The following is a 17,938-nucleotide window of genomic DNA, read 5'->3' as shown; positions in this document are numbered from 1 at the left end:
TCTGCCTTCTCAGATAAAAATTCAAAGACACTATACATGATAGTTAAATGTTTATTGTTGCATTAACTTTTCATAAAGAGACCAAATAAAGACCATAAATCATTAAACCTCCAGTTTAGTAAAAATAAAACCAACATACAGTATTTGAATGAAATGAGGAGCTAGACACATTTGTTTTGCAAATACACAGTAAGTGATGTGTATCAAGCTACAGTTGCAGACTCTTCTTCCACTCATGTGAACATGCAGGGATTGACCCCATTATATTCAGGACCAGAGTGTAGAATTTAGGGGCATCTAGCGGTCTTGAGGTTGTACATTCTCTCACCCTCCCCTCCCAAGTTTGTAAGAGAAACTAAAAGCACAAAAGTCCGTCTCAAGAACCAGTGTTTTTCTGTTCTGGGCTTCTGTATAAAACACGGCGGCATAATATGATGGGCTCCTTGGAAGAGCTCTTCTCTGTGTAGATATAAAGGGATAATTATATTATATTTCTGTCAATATGCCACTAAATCTTAAACACTGGATCTTTAACATAGATTGAATTTATGTCACTCATTCTGCATTAATCATTGAGTCTGTGTGTGAAATTAGTGTAGTTTATCTCCAATCTCAAATTAAGTATGTAGCCTCCAAAAACCTAAATCCTTAACAAGGCAAATAAATGAAACAAGAGCTTTTATGGCCCATATAACCATATCTGTGTCACATTAAACATTGTGTGAAATCAAACATGTGTAGATTCTCCTGTTACAATTTCCTTAAATCATTTTGTCAAATCCAGATGAGCCCCGTGGGATATTTTGTGCATCTCCATCACAGAAAACATTAGTTCACAGAAATGCGTGCTGCCAAAGTCTATAGTATTTCATTTGGGATTAAAAAGGGAAATTCTCCCTTCAAAACATTCAAACCTGACTCTCAGTGCTCTGCTGTTCTGTAATTCATTCAGACCAGTATTCTGCCTCACTCAACACATCATCTGCAAATGGATTTTTAAAGATTTACATATTTACATAACTGAATTTCTGAGCCTCAAGTTCAGCAAATCCGCTAAATTTTGCCCCGAGTATGTTAATTTCTTGCTTGTTTCTCACTCTTGGGAACATAGTGGTGGTGAACATGTTTGCTGTTCACTCCAAAGTCAAACATTAAAGCATTTTTCTGTTGCATTTGGCTCCCCAACAAATGTAGATTTCTGTAGTGAGTTCTCACTTCATACATATTTGTGCTACCCCCTCTGTATTCATGTGTTTTAGTCTAAAAGTGTGTTTTAGGGGTGAAAGCTGTGTCTGTCTCGGATGCTGTATGCAGCAGTGTGCACTGTTTGACAAGTGAGACTTGTATTCCCACTAGCTGGGCTGCAGCTCAGTAGGAGGAATGATTTAACAACTCAGATTGAAATTTGGGCTGGATCAAAATCCACAGCAGGCCAGATTTGTCCCACAGGACTCTGACAGGTGCAGTACAGCAGTGAGCCAGCAAAGAACAGCAACATTATGATGAATAGGACTTTTAATGCAAAGAAACCAGTAAAAGTGTTTACAGGAGAGTTAAATATACTCAGAGCTAACAAAGTATTCACAAGTTTTCTGGGTAAGATGTCCTCTTTAACTTATTTGACAACCCTGTGTTCTCCTCTTTGGCCTCAGTGGGAGGAAGTTAGTGGTTTGGATGAGGAGAACAACAGTGTGAGGACCTATGAGATCTGCCAGACTGACAGCTCGTCCAGCCACTGGCTGCGCAGTGGCTTCATCCAGCGAAGAAGTGCATCTCACGTCTATGTGGAGCTTCGATTCACCATGATGGAGTGTTCCTCCAGGAGCACCCACCACCGCAGCTGTAAGGAGACCTTCAATCTCTATTACTACCAGGCAGACTCGAACGAGGCCACGGCTACTTACCCTCCGTGGATGGAGAATCCTTACGTCAAGGTAAACCCCATTCCCACTCTGATGCAAATTAGTTGTGTGTTCATTGTCCAAACTATTCAATTAGCAGTTGGCTTGTAATAGTTTCATCATAACCTCAACATCAGCTTGTACAGACAAAAGTTTCTTTAGTAATGTTATTTATCACAGTTAACATTTGGTCATGTTTATTTTACATCCTAGTGATGTTTTTGAACTGTCTGTGTTGCTGCATTCGATTTGTTTCACAAGGTGAAAGTTTGCGTATTTTTAGTCTTCTGGGTTTCATTTTCCAAACACTCATAGCTTATGTATTCAAAACCTCTTGTGTCATAGCGCCCTTGAACACTTCTCCAAACAGCGTTTTCAGAATAGCGCCTGTTCCTCGACTTCATTACCACTTAATAATGTAACTTTGACAGAAAAATAAAAGTGATGAAATGTTTGCTGTGATGAATTACCTTTCTCTCAAGCAAGTTTCAATTCCCTGCAAATTTCAAAGTGAGCTGTAACAAATGGGAAACAATGGCTGCCAGGAAGGTAGTAAATCAATCTAAATCCTTGTGGTATGCCTTGGAAAATGTTCAGTAATGTAAAGTATATGTGTAGATGTGTACTTAATAGCCTGAAATGGTTAAAACATGCAAAACCGCCATCTGGTCCTTTTTTAGGACTGAGGCTGTGTGTTGGAATCTGGCCATTACATAAGAAGTAAAGATCTTTTCTTTTTCTTCCTGTCCTAGGTCGACACAGTGGCTGCGGACTTTCTACTGAGGAAGGGTGGGGAGCAGAAATTCAATTTGAAGACCTTAAGGCTCGGCCCTTTATCTAAGAGAGGCCTCTACTTGGCTTTTCAGGCTCAGGGCGCCTGCATGGCCCTGCTGTCCGTCAGGGTTTTCTTCAAGAAGTGTCCTCCCTTGATTAATGCTCTTTCCTCTTTCCCTGAGACTGTCCCCCGCACTCTAGTTCAAGAGGCTGAGGGTGTGTGTGTGGAGTACGCCTCCCTGCAAGGGCCCCGACCTTGGCCACCTAAACTCTTCTGCGGGGAAGATGGCCAGTGGGTGGGCCAGGCAACAACCTCCTGTGCCTGCCTACCGGGATATGAACCTGCTGAAGGAAACACACGATGCACAGGTAAGAAGGAGGCAACGTGAGGCCACATGTGCAAGCGTATATGTATTGTATGTATATATAGACTGCACCCACATAGGCAGCAGAGCAGGCAGTCTAAACAAGAAAACAATGGTTAGATGAGGGTGGGGCTCACTGAGGGTCAAAGCATTGGAGAGGAAATGAGAGAGCGAGGAAGTTAATGAGGCAAGGGAACGGCTGTGACAAAGAGGGGACGGGGGGAGAGGTCAGGTGGAGCAGCACTTATCTCAGAAGGGAAGAGCAGGGTCAGGGGCTTACTGCTGAGACAACTCTTGGTTCAGCTAAGATAGAAGGAGCACAGAAGGACTGGAGGAGTGAAGGGAGCGAGAGGGGGGTGAGGCTTGGGGTAAAGATCATATCACTTTAAGAACATCAAAGCAAAGCAGACAAAAAAAAGAAGGAAGAAACAGGATGATTCTCTCAGGAGCTCTGCAGCAGCTCTATCTAAAGAGTCCAATTAACAAGCCTGCTGCTTGAACACCCCCCGTGCGCACACTAAAACACACACACACACACACACACACACACACACACACATAACCCATCACATCACACAGGCACGTATAAATATCGAATAGAATACACTAAAAACAAAGAAACACAAGACGAGATGTTACATTTACTCAAGAAAGCGTGTGGGTGCATCCGTCTGTGTTTGAAGGAGGGACTCATTTTGATCTTGGTGGGAGGTATAATGACTTTTCATGACAAAAAAATCATTTCTGACATTTTGCTTCTGGTGAAGTGGGGTTAGCATTTCCAGCATTCTGTCACTGAAGAGAGCTGCGAGGAAAAAACACTCAGCAGACCATAAAAGGAAATTGCCTTTATAGGAAGATTGAGCAGTTAATTTGCTTCGTAGGGCCGGTCATTTCAGAAAATGAAATTGACATCTAGGTTTAAAATGAAATTAATTTAGCTGTAATGCCATTATCTCCCATAGACAATACATAGATTTTCTGGGTCAAACACAACCCTCCAACGTAAAATTTATGAATACTGTCAAGATGATTTAGTGTGTTAGATGAGCTTGATTAGAATATTTAAACAGCGTCTTTGAAGTAAAGCTCTAGCAAGCTATAAATACAACTTCATGGGCAGGGGTTATTTCCCCATGGTCCGTTATATGGTTACCAATGTTAAATAATACAAAAAAAAACAAGATGACAGTATAATGAGAGGAGAGAGGATTTAGTTAAAACAGCTGGTAGAAAACTCCAGAAACAATCAGTATCAAACTCCATCAAGGCCAAACTGACAAGTTTGATAAGGATTTTGATGTTATTTTTATTATTGTTATTTATATCCAGCTTGTGGGTTGTTTTTAGTCAGGAAAAAGGTCCAGAGCCCTGAATAATGGCACAAAATTATGACTTACACGAGCACTGACAGCTGCAAGTGTCAATCATTCTTACAGCTGAATTCATTGGAATATAAAAACACGGTGTATTGATCACTAGTAACAGGCTGTTGTAAATCAGAAAGAGTAATAAGACAAAAAAGGGCTCAAAAGCACTCTCATTAGTTTCATAATCCTGTTTTATCATAGTCATTGGCATGTGATTCATACACTTTGAGGAAGTGAGAGTGAGTTGTTGGAGTCATGAGATTTGGAGTCAACAGCACACACACACACACACACACACACACACACACACACACACACACACACACAGATCACCAACACTATTGATGTGGGAAATTTGCGCAGAAAAATGTTAGTTGGGAAGGATCTGCCAGAGTGTGTTGACCCTGCAAAACAAGTCAGTTCGTGCTCTATTTGGTGTGAATGTTTATTGTTTTATTCCTCTCACTCAGCAGCTGGAGTGGCATTTCATCCGCCACACTGAACACAGAATGTAAACACTGCAAATTTTGGTGACAATATGCAGCACGACCAGGCAACAGCTCTCTGTAGGACAAGTGCTGCGGTTTGAAAGCTGCTACCAATATTTGTTAATCCTGATAAATCTATCGAGTATTCTCTACTGTTGAACATTTAGTCTTTAAAATATCAGATAGCAGTAAATGCCCTGAGATAGTTTGTTTTGTCTGACCAGCAGTCTGAAACCCAAACTATTCCATTTTTAATGATATATTAAAGTTTCAGTGTGTAGGATTTAGTGACTGTGAGGTTGCAGACTGCTACTGTGTGTAGAAGAACCTACAGTGGTCACAAAATTCGAAAAAACATGTAAGGCCCTCTCTTGAGCCAGAGTTTGGTTTGTCCATTCTGAGCTACTGTAGAAACATGGCAGTGCAACAAGGAAACAAGAATGCAATGATTCATTTCTTATTTTCGGGCGATTATACAGTAATTTAAACATATTTATGAATATTATATTCCATTTAAGCCAAGTCTGTTCAGCTAGATGCCACTAAATTCTACAGACTGCCCCTTTAAAACAGAGAAAAACAGCAAATCTTCACATTAGAGAAGCTGTAACCAGAAAATGTTTTCTTCATACATTTCTTAAGCGAAAAACAGATTAGCATAGCTGTTGTCAGTTAATTTATGTCAATCAACTAATTAATTAATAAGCTAACCCCCCCCCCCCCCCCCCCCCCACCCCCAAGCACTAGTTCAGACTCAGTTCACCGTGCCTTTACATCTTGAGTTGCTACAGTCCTGTTTTTGGTTTTAATGAGGAGACTTTTAAAAATATTTTGATCAGTTAGCAAAGGCAGTTCTTTGTAAAGACTCCCACATGTTTGGTGATTATTGTCTCATTACAGAGGACGGGTCAGGTAAATTCACTGATGAGCAGTTTTTCAATGAATGAATACAATGGTTGTATTCTCTAAATTGACTACTGACTATCAGCTTAATTACTGTAATTCACTTTATTCAGTTTTTATCCATCACTATATGGTGCTGTCAGTCAGTCTGCAACCATCTGGCACCTGCTCAACGCTGAAAATGTGTGCTGATTAAGTATCTGAGCTCATGGTGATTGTTCTCCCCTCCTGTTTTCCTCAGCCTGCACTTTGGGTCAGTTCAAGTCAGGTGCAGAGGGACAATGCACAGGCTGTCCAGGATTCAGCCACGCCCCCACCACGGGGGCATCAGTGTGTGTGTGTCGACCTGGATACCTACGTGCAAAATCTGACACTCCCGACGCTTCATGCACTAGTAAGTATGCATACATTTGCACTAACGTACGACTTCACACACAAGTATAGAGGTGCTAAGCATCTACTAACTTCTTCTCAGTCTTTACCTTTCCCCTGTTCTTCTTCTCTTTTGTTTTTACTATCCCTGGTGCTGTTTCTCTTCTCCTCCAGGGTCATTTAGCCAGACTCCTCTAATCTGCTTTGTGTCTTTTGTCCTACGGCCAGGCATTGAGATGCATGTCTTTTGTGACAGGTTGTTGGGGGAAGGGCTTCCTCTCAGAAGTGAAGTAAGCATTGATGGTCTTAAGTGACACCTCTATGCAGATTCAGGAATTTCAATTCAGCCACATGTTGGATGTGTGAAAGGGAGGGACTTTTTAATTAGGTGCACTCTGTTGGAATGACCATACAGAGGATGTGATACAAAGTGAAACTCGCCGTCAGGATGTTGACAGTTTCTGCTCTCTGCAGGTGTGACATCAATGCCAACGAGAATATACATCCACCATTTTTATCATTACTGATAGCTTTAATTACAAAGGCTTTATCTTAATTATTTATCACCTAATTAGGCCATTCTCATTCTCTATTCTGTTTTTGTAGCGTGTTGCCTGTGCAATTCTGCACAACACGTTTATTTTCAATTTGTATGCAAAATTGCAAACCAGCCATGCCATCTGTGTATCACCAAGACATTTTCCTGTGGAAATAAGTGATTCACCTGACTGTAAAAGCCTCTGTGATTTTAATGAAAGTCTCTTCTGTTTGTTAAGTCATAAAATGTATAACCTCTAAAAACTCCTCTTTCCATATGTTGAATTTCTATGCACCCAGATTGTCTGCAATGTTGCCCCACTTGGGTTTCCACTGAGAACACTATTAGCACTTAAGGTAGCTGCAGGCTCCGTGACAAAGCTCTGTCTACTTAGCAGGAACAGAAACTCATTCACAGCAGCTGAGTGGTATTGCTGTTTAGTTATGCTTGGCATGAGGCAATAGCTATCTTCTTACAATTTTCAGACGGTGATCATTATCATCCAGCTTTAGACACGTAATTGCACGACTTTATTTCTGCAACACACTGCAGGAGCATTGTTCTGCTTCGTGACTGTATATGCAAACTGAATAAACCATCTTCAGAATCAACAAAAGCATCATACAGTGGACAGTGGGTGGGTCATGGAAAGAGAAAGCAGCAGTAAAATGGCACACAGCAGAGATAATAATTTGATTTCATAGAGAAATTTTACACACTGTTATTGCATCAGGGACAAGCAGTACCTAAAAAATTAAATATGATGGCATGATTAGCCAAATAATGGATACAACAGTATTTGAGTGATGACTACAGTTACTGTATTTAGACAGACAAAAATGATCCAATGTCATGTTGCCATGATGACCAATTTTTTGTTAATTTCACCCTGCTTGATACTAATGCTGCCATCTTGGGCAGAAGAATGAAAATTTATATCATAATTTTAATGTTGTTTTCCTTTGGTAAGAGCTTGGAAGTATTCTATTCACTTCTTCAGCTATTAATTATAAAGGGAACGCCTGATTGAATAATACAATTGTCTGTCACCGTAGGACCTCCTTCAGCCCCACGCAGTATTGTCACCCAGATCAACGACACCACGCTCAGTCTAGAGTGGAACGAGCCGCTGGACAACGGCAACAGAGTAGACCTGAGCTACGCTGTCAGATGCTTTGTGTGTAGGTCACCCAAAGGACCTTGCCTGTCCTGTGGAGACAGCGTCAGCTACCGCCCCTCGCAGGACGACCTGCTGGGTCGCAGGGTTGAGGTGTGGGGCCTGCTGCCTCACACCACATACACCTTTACCATCCAGGCGATCAACGGGGTGTCTCAGCTCAGTGGCAAGGACCCTGCCAGTGAAAGTGTCAACATCACCACAAGTCATGACGGTAAGAGGTTTATAGAAAGAGCTAAAAAGGTATAAATAGTCAAAATTCAGTGTGGTATTTATAATTCTTTATGCCAACTGCGCAGTGCCATCACTGGTGTCAGTGATTCGGAAGAGGGACTCCACAGAGAGCAGCCTGACACTTCACTGGTCAGTCCCTGCCCAGCCACACTACACCATCCAGAAGTATCAGCTACGCTACTGCGAGAAGGTAAGAGCTCCCCGACAACATCTCTCAACTGTCTGGCTTAAAGGTCACTTACTATTCAGATTTCATGATGTTGTCTTCAGGTATACTGTAGCCCAGGAATAGAAAACTCTCCCAGGAATAGCACAGTGTCTAAGTAGAATTAAAAAAACAAAATCGCCTGTAACCTTTAGATACATGCTTCAAATTTGACAGTGTAAATGATACATTGTAGTGCAGTCATCTAATCTCTGAGAGTAAAATGTTGTTGTTGCTGTGGCAGTATACAGTACACATGGGTGTGTATTTTCACATTTCTGTGGCTTGGTGTGTGTTCTCGCACTGAGCAAAACAAGCAGGAAGAAAGAACCTGACACACAATCATACAGCTGAGACGCAGATGCTTTTGTGTCAGCGAAATCAATCAGAAAACACATGTAAACCTCCAACATATTAGTTAATTTGCCTCTGATTGTGATTGTGTAATTATGTTTTACTTAACTGTAATTGCCTTGAATAAACCTCAACAGATGCAACAGAAAACTGCAGCACGCAAGAGCAACTCGCACTCAAGAATATACTGTTTTGTGTTTGTTTTCAGTGTAGTGTTTTTCGGCACCCTTTCTGGGTTTGTGATCTCTTTCATCTCCTCACTCGCTCCCTATTGACTCTCATTTCCAGTCCAACTAACTCTGTTTTCACTCCGTAGGAGCGGCGTAGCGAGGATCAGTGCCTCTACACAGAGAGTGACATAAACGAGGCTGTGCTGACAGACCTTCGTAGGGCCACTCAATATGAAGTGCAGGTGCGGGTGCGTACCATGGCCGGTTATGGCAGCTTCAGTCCTGCAGCCTTCTTCCGTACCCTGCCTGATGGTAAGAAAAGTTCCTGCTTGCTTTAAAAAAGGCTCACATATTCCTTTTAAATTCCCTTTCATACTTTTTTTTTTCCATGGGGAAGGTTTTTCAGATTCTTTCCTGCTCGGTCTCTTGTTATGAATTTATTGCTTGTGTCCTTATATTGAGTTAGTGTACTTGTATTGAGCTTCTATAACATTATAAATTCCTGTCATGTTCTCTCTTTGCCTCTTTTTATTTCCTGCGTTTCTCACACACATCCTTTCAACCAATGTAAACCTCCTGTGATGAGTTGTGTGGTTACTTTAACTGTCTGTCTGTCTGTCTGTCTGTCTCCTTTTCTTTCTTCTCTGTCTTCTCTCCCAGGACTCGATTCTTCCTCCCAGTTCTTGATACCTGGCATCCTTATCGCTGTTGGGATGTTGCTACTTGTCACTTTTGTCTTTGTGGCCGCTTACTGCATACGGTGAGAACAAGGGAAAGGGAAAAAGGGGAGCAAAAGATTGATTTGGAAGAAATAACAGGAAATGGCAAAGGGCTGAGAACCAAAAACACCTATGACCCCAATTTTATAGTTTGCACCACTTTGTTCTTTTGTTTATATAAATCCTATCTTATCAACTGTGAATTTGCACTCCGTTACCCACACCAGTTTTTTTTCCCTGTGCGAGGTGGTTCAGACACAAAGTAATGCTCATGATGTCTTTTGCTTGCACAGCTAAAAGTTATCCTGCTCATTAGAACATTTTCCTTAGGCTTCATTGTTTGAGTAAATAGTGCTCTGGATGTCATCAGAGGGAGAAAGCAAGAGTGTGTGTGTGTGTGTGTGTGTGTGTGTGTGTGTGTGTGTGTGTGTGTGTGTGTGTGTGTGTGTGTGTGAGATCTAGAGAAATGACGATAGAGGTAGAGGGCAGGGAGAGACAGGATGCAGGCGTCCCAACCCTGTTTCCACAGGACAGGAGAACAATAGCTGTGACCTTGTGGCACACACACACACACACACACACAAACACACACATACAAACCAGTAGCTGAGGCCCAGATCCGCCAGTAACTGAGGGTGGTGCATTATTGCTATTTTAGGCTTATGAGGTGGGAGAGGGAGAGAAATGGAGGAAGGCTAGGATCCAGTAGCTACAGGGTTGTTACAGTCTTGCAGGGATGGGTTTGCGCCAGCAGAATTATAATGGAACCGCTTGTGTCAAAGAGCAGAACCACAGGGGTTGGCTCAGGTATTCACCGTAACCACAAGCCATCGTGTGTTGTGTGTTGAGATGGAGGGAGATCGCAGAGAATTGTTTAAGGCTAACAAAGGCTTTTTCACAACAACAAAAAAGAAAACCTCAGTTGTGTTTCTGAGCTGAGAGTGTCCTTCAAGGTACTGCATCTCTGTTGAATAGAGGGTATTAGTCTGTAGCTGAAACCTACCTCTGTGTTTGGGGCCAAGTAAGCTGAGAAATCCCCAGGGGGATCAATATGTTATCATATTTTTGCTATGATAGCTGTTTTCATAACATCAAATCAAACCAAATAGTCATATAATGTTTGATTTTTGGCTCATTTTACCTTTCAGAGTCTGTATTTTACACAGTGACGCATATTTGTATTTATTTTTATTGTCAGATAACTGGTCTGGTCTTATCTTATTTTTTTTATTCCGATCTCTTTCTGCCAGCAGCAGACACAGCCGAATAAAGGATCCAGAGCTGAGTGACAAAAACAGCCAGTACCTTGTTGGCCAAGGTAACCGATCAAGGACACGCACGCCACAACCACAGCTGTGATTTACAACTTATTCACATCAAGAAAATCATTTTTTTAATGAGACTGGACTGCTCACAGTTATCTCAACTTTTCTTTTCTTTCCTTTCCCACGGCTCTCTTTGTCTTTCCCTCACAGGGGTCAAGGTGTATATCGACCCTTTCACCTATGAGGACCCTAATGAGGCGGTGCGCGAATTTGCCAAGGAAATCGATGTTTCCTTTGTCAAGATTGAGGAGGTTATCGGAGCTGGTAAGCCCCTGCTGTATGCTTTTCCTATTAAATGTAAAATTTGCACTGGTCACTGTTTCTGTAGACTCACAGACTGTGACTGGTTTGTTTTTTCCTGTCCAGCAGATTATCCTGTTTGGAAGTTACATTATTACAATATATCTAATTTACTAAGTTAAATTGATTCAGTGACATTTAAAACAATGGTCTGTTATTCTTCTTTATCAGGCAGAATTCAATATTGCTGCGTAAATAAAGCAATTAACTGATAAATGTGTTAGCAATATTAGCAGTCTATATTCAAACCAAAGGGCACCAGTAGCTGCAAGCAAGCTTTAATTTTCTGAAGACGACCATCATCCTCCTAATGTGATAAACACCAGCTAAAAGAAATAGCCCATATTGCGTGTTTATGTGTCTGCAGGAGAGTTCGGGGAGGTGTGTCGAGGACGGCTGAGGGTCCCGGGGAAAAAAGAAAACTACGTAGCAATAAAGACATTAAAGGGCGGCTACACGGACAAGCAAAGGCGAGACTTCCTGTCCGAGGCGTCCATCATGGGCCAGTTCCAGCACCCCAACATCATCCACTTGGAGGGGATCATCACAGCCAGCTGTCCAGTCATGATACTCACAGAGTTTATGGAGAACGGAGCTCTGGATTCTTTTCTACGGGTCAGTGTGGCACTCTGAGATACACACTGACACGCACTGTCACCACACTATCACACTGAAACACTCTGTCACCTCACCCATTCCACAAAAAAACTGTTTCTCTCCACTGCAGCTGAACGACAGCCAGTTCACGCCCATCCAGCTGGTGGGAATGCTGCGCGGCATCGCCTCAGGCATGAAGTACCTGGCAGAGATGAGCTACGTCCACCGGGACCTGGCTGCCCGCAACATCTTGATCAACAGCAACCTGGTGTGCAAGGTGTCCGACTTTGGCTTGTCACGCTTCTTGCAGGAGAACTCCTCTGACCCGACTTACACCAGCTCTCTGGTGAGACGACAGCCTTCCTCAGTTAATTCCCAAGAATTCTGTTCATTAAATTCATCTACAGCATATGTTCTTGTTATTGTATACAGTTTGAAGCCTAAACAAAAAGTCTTTGGAATTTAAAATGTATCAGTCAGTATGCTTTATTTTCTTATTTAATTTTATGTCTTTTTCAATTAGATTTCATCACGTAGTAAAATATTGCTTGTGTAATTTAATTTTAATTAAAAACAGTAATGCACATATTGTATGAATGATTCATGATTTTATTCACTCACATGCTTTACATTAATTAAAATATAATATTGGAAAAGTTCATTAACCATTTAACTTCCTTTAGTTTTGCTCCAGCAAAGAGCTGGATCTGCCCATATTTATGTTTGCAGTGTTGACAGTTTGTTTTTTTTGTTTTTTTTTAATGCAGGGAGGTAAGATCCCAATCCGCTGGACAGCACCGGAGGCGATAGCCTTCAGAAAGTTTACCTCAGCCTCTGATGTGTGGAGCTATGGCATTGTCATGTGGGAGGTCATGTCTTTTGGAGAGAGACCGTACTGGGACATGAGCAACCAGGATGTAAGTTTAAACAAAAAGCCAGTAGGCACAGCAGAAAGCATTGAAAAAAAACCCAACAATAGTTTGAACTTTACAAATAATCATTTTAGGTGTCATGAGATTGTTTCCTTCCTTCCTTCCTGTTTGTATCTTTGCAACATTTCTTTGCCCTCAAAGCAACTCGGTATTGATTTTAATAATATTCAGTGATTATGTTGGTCTGAGTTGTGAAATCTTTTTTCTTCCTTTCAGGTAATCAATGCCATAGAGCAGGACTACCGGCTGCCCCCGCCCCCTGACTGTCCCACCCACCTGCACCAGCTGATGTTGGACTGCTGGCAGAAGGACCGCTCAGCGCGTCCTCGCTTCGCAGACCTCGTCAGCGCTCTGGACAAGCTGATCCGAAATCCCGCATCACTGAAAATAGTGGCTCAAGAAGGAGCAGGGTGAGAGCACAGATGTGTTTGGGTGATTGACAGGAAAACCTGCCAATTACAGCCACAATGGCAGTAAATATGCAGGAGGAGAAAAAAGGAAGCATGTCTGTCTTCCCTTTAAGTGTCTATTTACAGCTGTGGCAGTCACAAGACAGAGATTACCCTCCTACTGTCCGATCTCATGAACCACCCTAATGTCCTGCTGTGACCTGTCAGCCACTTGCTGTGTCCATTTCCCTTCCTCCACATTCTGCCTGTCACTGGGACACATACAACAGAGGACCCCCCCTTCTGACAGATCCCATTGTTTGTCCCTGTCAGTCATTCAGCTTCAGATTATACCTCTACTTTACAACGGGAATGTTGCTGAGGGATATATATATATAAGCTGCTCACTGCTGTTTTGATGACAGTGCGTGTAAGTTGTCCCTTTGTCTCTCCCCTCTGTCCCCCCAGGCCATCTTACCCCCTGCTGGACCAGCGTGCACCTATAGCCCTCTCGTCATGCGCTTCAGTGGGGGAATGGTTGAGGGCCATCAAGATGGAGCGCTACGAAGACAGCTTCCTGCAGGCCGGCTTCACCTCAGTGGATCAGCTGGCCCAGATCACCACACAGTCAGTTCCTGTCTTCGTATTTCTTATCTAAACATCTACTTATCTTTAGAGGAACATTTTCACTATTCAGTATACTCCTCCTGTCTGCAACTAGTGACGATTGCTATGTTTAAATTCCCTCCTGAAAATTAATGACTGCAATTTTCTGAAATGCAATTTTAATCAGAAAGTATGAAAAACTAAAAAAAAAATCAAACATTTGTTGAAATATCATTTTAATATTTCAATCAAATCTACATATTCCCATCTTTCTGTTCTTCCTGTCTAATAAGTAATTTGTTCTTTTTCTGTCTGTGTTCAGGGAGCTGCTGCACATGGGCGTGACACTGGCCGGGCATCAGAGAAAAATCCTCTCCAGCATCCAGATGATGACTTTTCGGAACAAGAGCACTACAACTGTGACCTTCTAGCTCACCTGCCTCCTAAACTGGTGATGAACACCAGCACGTGGGTGCAGCTATGTACCGACAGCACTCTGGATCCTCTGTTTCAACATGGACTCCCAAGAGAGATTGACAGAAATGATTAGTGGCCAGGGAATTTCTTTTTAAAAATCAGTGATTAAAGATGAGTTTCCATTCAGCATGGGAGAGTCAACCAGAAACTGGTGAATCACCCGCAGTGACCCGACAGTGAACTGACTCTGCCTCCTTCTTACAGTTAGCGCTCAATGTTTTTATATCTACGCAAGTTTAGGATTCAATTAATGTACTAAACCAAGAGGAGATGCTAGTCGTGGTGGTTTGTTTCATTATGGAAACTGGTAGTTGACTGGTTTGTTGTTCTAAAAAAAAAAAATCACTTTCACCTTTTCAACAAACAGCAAAAACAGATGCCAGGATTTGAGTTATCATATCATTATGTAATTATGAATGAGAACTGTTCTCACTCTGGGTGTCTTGCATTAATACATCTGGATTACATCCCTACAAAGACACCTTTCACACCAAGACTGAAGATTTAAACTGTGTTGGATTTTATTTTTTTTCATTTGATTTCAACATTACCTCCTCTTTACTCAGGTGTGATGTGTAATGCAGACTTTGGAGACTCCTCCTAATCAGACTCTTTCATCTTCCTCAGTCTGCTCCCTCCTCCCCTAGCCCCTCTTCACCAGCGCAGCACCGTATGAGGAGCAGCGAGACACAGAGACATATCAGCACTTTTGTCGTTTCACAGTGAATTGTAATCTTCAGTGACTCCATGTGTTTTGGAGTGCCAGTCAGTTATTTCTACTGCCCGTGCTTCTGCTGGCAGCTCCATTTTTATTATACTCAGACTGAACAAGGACCAAGTGGACTCAGAGACCAGAGAACACTGTAGAATTGGTTTTCTTTGAAGAAATTGACTAAGGAAGCTATCTGGCCTCGAAGTTGTTTTTGCTGATGTAACTGATACATTTTTTATTTGCTTATTCTGTTCTTATTCATCATCTTTCAGTGCCATTCAGTCGTCTTTGTGGATTTAAATGCCAATTTTATAAAGGAGAAATCTCTCGAGTGATTCAATCTTGTCTCATTTAAATGTACCTTAAAGGATTACTTTGACATTTTGAAGTTAAGTGTATTAGTTCCTTTATCAGATTTCCAAAAATGGTCTGTGCTTTTTGCCTCCAAAGCGCCACACACACACACACACACACACACACACACAATGCACAGCAGCTAACAGGCTTGCCCGCAGTCAGCAGTATCCATTGGTTTCAGGGTGGAATGCTAACCACGCTGCTGAGCCACTGTTTGATTAGCAGCACAGCGTTAACCACGTTATTACAAGTGATTGTTGAAGAAGAATAACAGACTCTAGTTCAAAGTGTCGAAGTATTGCTCTAAGACTTGAAGGATAATTCCAGTCTTTTTGAAATTTAAGGCCTGTATAATTTTCCCCACCTGCAGTACATCAGTAAAATGGAGCTTAAACATCCTCTAAACACACTTGAACAAAAATGTTAAATTCGAAATGCATTGTATTACTTTTCTAAATGGTTTTCCCCTTGTGCCATAGTGCACTTTTGAGAAGTCATTTTTTTTATACCTTGTGTGTTAATCTTTTTTATCTGTTCCGTTTATTTTGCATGACAAAAGACAACTTTCCTAGTAATAAGTGAGGGAATTCAGTTTCCCCTCAGCAGATATTTTCTCATAGCACAGTCGTTAAAGGATAGGTTCATAATATTTCAAGCCTGTCTTAAAATAATAGTCAGGGGCCCAATTGAACACAGGTTTTAATTACTGTAATCATTCCTCCTGTTCATTCTTGGCTATTAAAAGATCCCTTCATAATGAACTTCACATGTTAGTGACGTGGGAGAAAATCCAGTCCTCCTTCTGTGCAGAAATGTATTTAAAAGTTTAACTGAAGCTAATACGATGCTTCACTCATCCAAACTTGTCAAATCAAGTCAATATCTTTCAGAGTTAGTCTTTTTGGTACCAGATTCTCTCTTTTTGTTACTACTATTGCAGCTGGAGAGGAAAACACTGTCAGTGGCGACACAAAGACGGAACCGTTTTATATAAAGACAGCTGTGGAAGATATCCACTCTATTTCACTCACTCAGACAGCTGAAGCCTCATATTATCTTCAGTTAAACTTTTAAATACATTTTTTTCTTTGAAACAAGGACTGTGGGTTTTTGTCCTCCATCACTTCCATTGAAAGCACATTTGGAGGGGATCCTCTAATGGCCACTATGAACAATAGGAATGACTACAGCGAGGAAAACCAATGTTTGAATGTTCATTTGGGAACATGACTATAGTTTTAGGACAGACTCTTTGAACTTTGCACTTCTATCATCTGTGATCATTTTTGAGGGTTTCAAGAGGTTTACGGTGCAATTTCCTCTCAAACAAAACCCACTCTGAGGTGATGATTAACAGAGATTCAAGAGCCAGCATGAGTTGTCTGGTTAATGCACACCAAGAATTAAGTGCTGGAAACGGTCAACCATTATATGGCAACACATGAAAAAGACAGAGTGCGTTGGAAACATTGGTGACACCATAAAATCATTGGACCTTAGTGTGCGTTCATCCTCTTTTCTAACATGCATTCAAAACTTGACTGGCCATGGTCAGAAACACTGGTATTGTCACGCAAGACTCTGAGACATTCCTTCAAAGATTATGGGAAACGTGGTCTTCATATTGAAGATCTTAATAAAGTCAACTTTGAAATGATGAATAGATAAAGTATGTTTTGATTACCGTCCTGTGTGTAGGCTAATCTGTATTCAGTATTCATAATAAAGATACACAGCAGTGTTTACCATCAAGGGCTCATTTTTCTCCTTATTAACACCTCAGATGGCCTCTGTAGATACTCAGTCTAGTCGTTCTTACTTCAAGTGAAGCATGAAAACTGTATGAATATATGTGAATGTAATTTATTGTATGTCATAGGAAGTCCCTGTCTGATCGGAAATAACAAGCCGCTCTACCTTTGCCAAAACAGTGATATGTCTGGATTCTTTTCAACCTCTAATCTCTAATTGAGTTTTATTTCAATGCTATTAGATGTGAGCTAAATAAATTGTTCTTGGTTCTCTTGTTTTCATCTTTAGTTGGATAATATCTCGCCTGAACTGTCTTAAGATCATAGCAAAAAATGTTTACGTAAAATGGCTGACGGGGTGTTTTTCCTGTCTTCTTTGTGGCTCGTGTTGCAAACATGCCTCTCATCTACCCCGTCGCCCCTGTTTTTTAATAATGAGAGAGAAGCAGGAGACTGCGAGGGCGAGAATCGAGTCTCACTCCACTTACGTTTCCTCCTTTCCTCTTTGGCTTCTGTTTCTCCAGAGAGCCTTTAGCCCCGAGGGCCTCGAAGCTTGTCCTCTCCGATGTTTCCCTTCCTGGTCCTCAGCCCTTTTAATCATGAAGAGATGTTCTTTTCTTCTCCTGTGCCTCGGGCTGAGAGCAGCTTATAGCACAGCATAAGCTTAAACTCTGTCTCATACACACACACACACACACACACACACAGACATTTTTTTCCTTCTATCTCCACAAGCTACCATAACCAGCATAAGCTGGCGGGGCTTTGAGAGGTGTTTAGTTTCATTGATTAATGTACTTTGATTATCTCTGTTTTACTGACTCATTCTTCTTGTTCTATTACTCTTGTGTGGCCCACAAAACACAGACCTGCATTAGTGAAGCTTCCATGTAGCGGAGATAAATAACAAAGATGGGGGTTT

General features: G+C 41.6%; 1 protein-coding gene across 1 annotated transcript in view; it reads left to right on the top strand.

The window, feature by feature from the left end:
* The window catches only part of ephb4a (eph receptor B4a), a 33,423-nt gene extending 19,140 nt beyond the window's left edge, over positions 1 to 14,283 (top strand). The window contains exons 3-17 of the mRNA XM_053332006.1: positions 1,653 to 1,934; positions 2,654 to 3,044; positions 6,043 to 6,195; positions 7,767 to 8,102; positions 8,188 to 8,312; positions 8,998 to 9,163; positions 9,512 to 9,611; positions 10,824 to 10,888; positions 11,046 to 11,159; positions 11,563 to 11,810; positions 11,923 to 12,138; positions 12,560 to 12,709; positions 12,941 to 13,134; positions 13,582 to 13,740; positions 14,042 to 14,283. Of these exons, the coding sequence (XP_053187981.1) occupies positions 1,653 to 1,934; positions 2,654 to 3,044; positions 6,043 to 6,195; positions 7,767 to 8,102; positions 8,188 to 8,312; positions 8,998 to 9,163; positions 9,512 to 9,611; positions 10,824 to 10,888; positions 11,046 to 11,159; positions 11,563 to 11,810; positions 11,923 to 12,138; positions 12,560 to 12,709; positions 12,941 to 13,134; positions 13,582 to 13,740; positions 14,042 to 14,150 (2,808 nt within the window). The 3' untranslated portion in view covers positions 14,151 to 14,283. The remainder of the gene's footprint in view (positions 1 to 1,652; positions 1,935 to 2,653; positions 3,045 to 6,042; positions 6,196 to 7,766; positions 8,103 to 8,187; positions 8,313 to 8,997; positions 9,164 to 9,511; positions 9,612 to 10,823; positions 10,889 to 11,045; positions 11,160 to 11,562; positions 11,811 to 11,922; positions 12,139 to 12,559; positions 12,710 to 12,940; positions 13,135 to 13,581; positions 13,741 to 14,041) is intronic.
* Positions 14,284 to 17,938: the final 3,655 nt, after the last annotated feature.

This window comes from Scomber japonicus, chromosome 13, assembly GCF_027409825.1.
Source record: "Scomber japonicus isolate fScoJap1 chromosome 13, fScoJap1.pri, whole genome shotgun sequence".
Lineage (NCBI taxonomy): Eukaryota > Metazoa > Chordata > Actinopteri > Scombriformes > Scombridae > Scomber > Scomber japonicus.
This window is presented reverse-complemented; position numbering and strand designations above follow the sequence as displayed.